The following is a 5,108-nucleotide window of genomic DNA, read 5'->3' as shown; positions in this document are numbered from 1 at the left end:
TGGGACCGGGATAGAGCACCGCGACAAATCACTGGGATAGAGACCGGGAGAGCCGCGGTACAGCGGGCAGCGCCGCCTCCTGGCGCGGGGTGCAGCGGGAGCGGGCTCGGGTGCTCGGGGGACCCGCCCTGGGGAGACCCCCGTGTGAGCCGGCAGCGGCGGAGCCCGGCAATCCCGGGAGGGTTTGGGTTGGAAGGGACATAAATCCCGTCCCGTTCCACCCCTGCCGTGTTCAGGGACACCTTCCACAGGTTGCTCCTGGTCCAGCCTGGCGCTGCCGGGGATAAGGGGCAGGGATGAGGGCACAAGAGCCGGTGGTGTTTTCATGGAATCCCGGAATGGTTCGGGCTTGAATCCCATTCCACCCGCTGCCGTGGGCGACACCTTCCACAGGTGCTCCCAGCCCCGTCCTCCCTGCGGGCACTGTCCCAGCCCGGCTCCCTCAGCCCCGGCGCAGGCTGGCTTGGATTTGGGCACCAGCGCTGAGCACGAACACACGGAGAGCGTCAATTCCGTCAGCAGGGCGCTCTCTGTATTTCTTTTTTCTTGCCCTTTTTGTGTGCGGGGTGTCGGACCCGAACCCAGCCCGGCTCTCAGGGTGTGGTTGGGTTTGTGCTGTCTCGGGACTCCCAGAACCAGCCCAGTGGCTTTGCTGCCCCGCGAATTCCGGGCTCTAAATCGGGGCTTGGCAGGCACTGAAATTCCCCCTCGGGGCACAGAAGTGCCCGGAGCTCTCCCTGCTGGTTCCTGCTCTGCACACACGCTGCGTTTTGGCAGAGTCAGATCCCTCAGTGAGCCAGCTCTGCCGGGTAACCTCCTTATTTCCAATAACTTGCTGCTCAGGATGAGTTTTAAGCCCAGCCTGGGAGAATCTGACAGCCCAGAGCCCCGGGGTGGCCACTGATGTGAGCTGGGGGCACAAACCCCTGTACTGGGGTACAGTCCAGGGCTGGGTCGTGTTCCAGCTGCTGGTTCCTCCTGAGCAGTGGAATAAATACCAGCAAACTGTGGTGTAGGTGTGCAGGGGGTGTGAGAGGTTCTACCAGGGTGCTACAAAAACTTCAATTGCTGTAGAGAGACTTAAATATAGTTAGTTATAATTATATAGTTATAAAGCTGAGCTGTGACCATTCCTTTTCCCTGCCACATGTCTGTGTTTGTGCAATCAAGTTTTGCCCAGAGCACAGACACAAAGGGGAAATAAAGTGTTTTGGCTGCTGAACAGCTTTTTTTTTTAATTCATTTTTTTAATTCCTCCAATTTGTGCTGCAAAACTCTGATAGGGAAAACTTTGTATATTATCATGCCTTTTACAGGTGTGCTTAAAATACTTCCTTTCAGTTATTTTTTTCTACTGTAGGGCTATAATAGGAGAGCTTCTGTATCTTTCCATGGGTAGGAGGTTTCCCTCCCTACCTGTGATCCTTCACGTCCCTGTCAGTGCTTTCTACTCTGCATTTAAACCTTGGCAACCCCTTTTGTTCTTTCAGATGAAGCACTTCTAAGTGGGCTCCCTGCAAGGGAGGTGTCAGTTAAGGAGCTCTAAAAATGATGAACTTATTGTTGAGATAGAAGGAGTGAGAGCTGGGAGATCATTTATCGAATTGCCATGGAATCAGCTGTTCAGTGAGGGCTGGGGGGGAACAGTGGGGCTGTTTCTCCTGGTCCAGGAGCTGACACATCCCCCCCTCCACCTCTGTGCAGGGATGGGGCTGAACAAAGTGGTGGGCAGCACCTTGGAATGGCAATGCTGCTGCAATTAGAGCAGGCATCCAGGTGCTTCCAGTGGAACCTTTGGGAAGGAGGGTTTTGTGGAGCTGTGGGGAGGAGCAGGACCCTTCCCTCTGCACCCCTGGTGATGGTGGGACTGTGGGTGGCTCTCAGGGCTGGGAGGGGGTGAAGTGCTGATAACTCCAGGGTGTCCACCTGGGTCCTGCTCCCTCAGAAGCTCTGGGAAGCTCCTCAGCAGCTCCCACCGTTGTCTCCTGATGGAGGAGGCAGGCCCAGCTCCCAGCTCTGATCTCTGCCCCTTCCACAGGCATGTTGTGGCAGTGAAAGCCATGAGGTGAGGTGAGGCTCTCTTGAGCTCCATGCATCCAGAGCACAGGAGCCTCTGCTCCTGCTTTTCCTGCCCCCTGGCTCTGTGGGGCTGGTTTGCAGAGTGAAGGCATGGAATGGGAATGGGAATGGAGAGCTGGGCCCTGAGAGGGAGGGCCCTGCCACAGAGGAGAGGGAGAGGGGGGCACAGCAGGGCTGGGCTGCTCCCCAGGAGCACTGAGCAGGCAGGAGTTGGGCTGCACAAAGGAGTTTTAGAACTTTTAAAACTTGGTCTAAAATAAGCCAGTTCTATTCTTCAGTTCTCTCTTTATTTTTATTTTAGTCACTGTTCAGTTCTCTCAAATCCCTGATGTAGAGTCATGGAATGTCCTGAGCTGGAAAGGACCCCCAAGGACCATCCAGTCCAACTCCTGGCCCTGCCCAGGACACCCAACAATCCCATCCTGTCCCTCAGAGAATTGTCCAAACCCTCCTGGAGCTCTGGCAGCCTTGGGGCTGTGCCCACTGCCCTGGGGAGCCTGGGCAGTGCCAACCACCCTCTGGGGGAAGAACCTTGTCCTGAGATCCAACCTGACCCTGCCCTGACACAATTCCAGGCCATTCCCTGGGTCCTGTCCCTGCTCACAGGGAGCAGAGATTGAGCTGCCCCTCAGGAGGAGCTGCAGCCCCCGCTGAGCTCTGCTCTCAGTCTCCTGTTCTCCAGCTGAACAACCCAAGTACCCTCAGCTGCTCCTTGTATGGCCCCTCCAGGCTCTTCACGTCCTCATGTCCCTCCTTTGGACACCCTCCAGCAGCTTTAGATCCCTCTGATATTGTAGTACCCAACCTGAGGCTGCCCCAGTAGAATCCTGTCACGTAGTCCATGCATCAGATAACAGGCATTTCACTCCATAACAAAAAAAAGTGATGGTTGAGTTGTGTTGTTGATGTGGAGGTGGATCTGGCCCAGGCTGTTAAGGTCCTGGATTTAACTGGCGTGAAACAGCATCGCACGTGAGGGTTGGAAGGGTGAGCTGGGATCAATAAACCTGATCAGATAACAGCAGAGATGGCAGTGCTTGTTACATGTTACGTGTGGCACGTGTGTGTGGGGTGGAGCCCCAGTGACCGTCCCTGTGTCCCTGTGTCCCTGTGTCCCGCTCAGATGGACCCGTCGTCCCCGCCGTACCTGCTGGCCAAGCTGACCCCGCTGCACTCGGAGCAGCTCCTGCAGGGCCTCAACGTGCTGCGGCAGCACCGCGAGCTGTGCGACGTCGTGCTGCGCGTGGGCGACGCCAAGATCCACGCCCACAAGGTGGTGCTGGCCAGCATCAGCCCCTACTTCAAGGCCATGTTCACCGGGAACCTGTCGGAGAAGGAGAACGCCGAGGTGGAGTTCCAGTGCGTGGCCGAGGCGGCGCTGCAGGCCATCGTGGAGTACGCCTACACCGGCACCGTCTTCATCTCCCAGGACACCGTGGAGTCGCTGCTGCCCGCCGCCAACCTGCTCCAGGTGAAGCTGGTGGTCAAGGAGTGCTGCGCCTTCCTGGAGAGCCAGCTGGACCCCGGCAACTGCATCGGCATCTCGCGCTTCGCCGAGACCTACGGCTGCCACGACCTGTACCTGGCGGCCAACAAGTACATCTGCCAGAACTTCGAGGACGTGTGCCAGACCGAGGAGTTCCTGGAGCTCACGCACGCCGAGCTGGACGAGATCGTGTCCAACGACTGCCTCAACGTGGTGACGGAGGAGAGCGTGTTCTACGCGCTGGAGTCCTGGATCAAGTACGACGTGCAGGAGCGCCAGAAGCACCTGGCGCAGCTGCTGCACTGCGTGCGCCTGCCCCTGCTCAGCGTCAAGTTCCTCACGCGCCTCTACGAGGCCAACCACCTCATCCGGGACGACCACACCTGCAAGCACCTGCTCAACGAGGCCCTCAAGTACCACTTCATGCCCGAGCACAGACTGTCCCACCAGACCATGCTGATGACGCGGCCCCGCTGCGCCCCCAAAGTGCTCTGTGCCGTGGGGGGCAAGGCCGGGCTCTTCGCCTGCCTGGAGAGGTGAGGAAGGGATGCAGGGAGGGGTGGCCGTGGGGTCTGAGATCACCCCAGGGCTCCTTGTCTGCCTGGAAGGGTAAGGAATGGCCACATGGAGGGATGGCCATGGGGTCTGGGATCACCCCAGGGCTCCTTGTCTGCCTGGAAGGGTAAGGAATGGATACAGGCAGGAATGGCCATGGTGTCTGGGATCACCCCAGGGCTCTTTGCTTGCCTGGAAGGGTAAGGAAGGGATACAGGGAGGGATGGTCATGGAGGTTGTGATCACCCCAGGGCTCTTTGCCTGCCTGGAAGGGTAAGGAATGGCCAAGGGGGTGGTGGCCATGTGTGACTGGGATCACCCCAGGTCAGGGTAACACACTCCTTGTGTAACACACTCACACAGCTGTGATTTCAGAGTAATAGAGGCTGGAAAAGACCTTCAAGTCCCCCCATATTTGCAGGGTGTAGTTGCTGCTTTCCTTCATAAGAACTCTTAAGCAGGTTTGTGTTTTTTTTTAACAAGCACAAGCACAATTCAAAATGCTTTTGTATTTCATGAGTAACCTGAAGTGCTGGAGGGTTTTGCTTGTGCCAACACACATAGCTGTGGAATCATTTTCATTCTGTTGATTGAGTTAATAACATGGGTAACTGAAGTTTGTGTCTTGCTTCTTTATCATTTCAGGTATTTTCATTTTACGTGATTTTCCCCATATTTATTATTATTCAAAAAAAATCACAAAAATTAACTTAATATGCTTCCTGATAACTCAAAAATCCTTGGAATTTAAACAGACTTATTCAGAGGAGAGCAAAGGAGAAGAAAAGGAGGCTCAGGGGGGACCTTCTGGTCTCACAACCCCCTGACAGGAGGGGGGAGCTGGGGGGGGTCGGGCTCTGCTCCCAGGGAACAAGGGACAGGAGGAGAGGGAACGGCCTCCAGCTGTGCCAGGGGAGGCTCAGGTGGGACAGGAGGAGGAATTTCTGCCTGGAAAGGGTGGTGAGGCCTTGGCAGGGGCTGCCCAGGG

At 56.4% G+C, this 5,108-nt stretch overlaps 1 protein-coding gene across 1 annotated transcript in view; it reads left to right on the top strand.

The window, feature by feature from the left end:
• Nucleotides 1–19: 19 nt before the first annotated feature.
• The window catches only part of KLHL28 (kelch like family member 28), a 14,359-nt gene continuing 9,270 nt past the window's right edge, over nucleotides 20–5,108 (top strand). The window contains exons 1-2 of the mRNA XM_029965278.1: nucleotides 20–57; nucleotides 3,203–4,101. Of these exons, the coding sequence (XP_029821138.1) occupies nucleotides 3,203–4,101 (899 nt within the window). The 5' untranslated portion in view covers nucleotides 20–57. The remainder of the gene's footprint in view (nucleotides 58–3,202; nucleotides 4,102–5,108) is intronic.

This window comes from Manacus vitellinus, unplaced genomic scaffold (assembly GCF_001715985.3).
Source record: "Manacus vitellinus isolate BGI_N305 unplaced genomic scaffold, ASM171598v3 scaffold_94_pilon, whole genome shotgun sequence".
Classification (NCBI taxonomy): domain Eukaryota; kingdom Metazoa; phylum Chordata; class Aves; order Passeriformes; family Pipridae; genus Manacus; species Manacus vitellinus.
The sequence above is the reverse complement of the archived record's forward strand: the minus strand, read 5'-3'. Positions and strand labels throughout refer to the sequence as shown.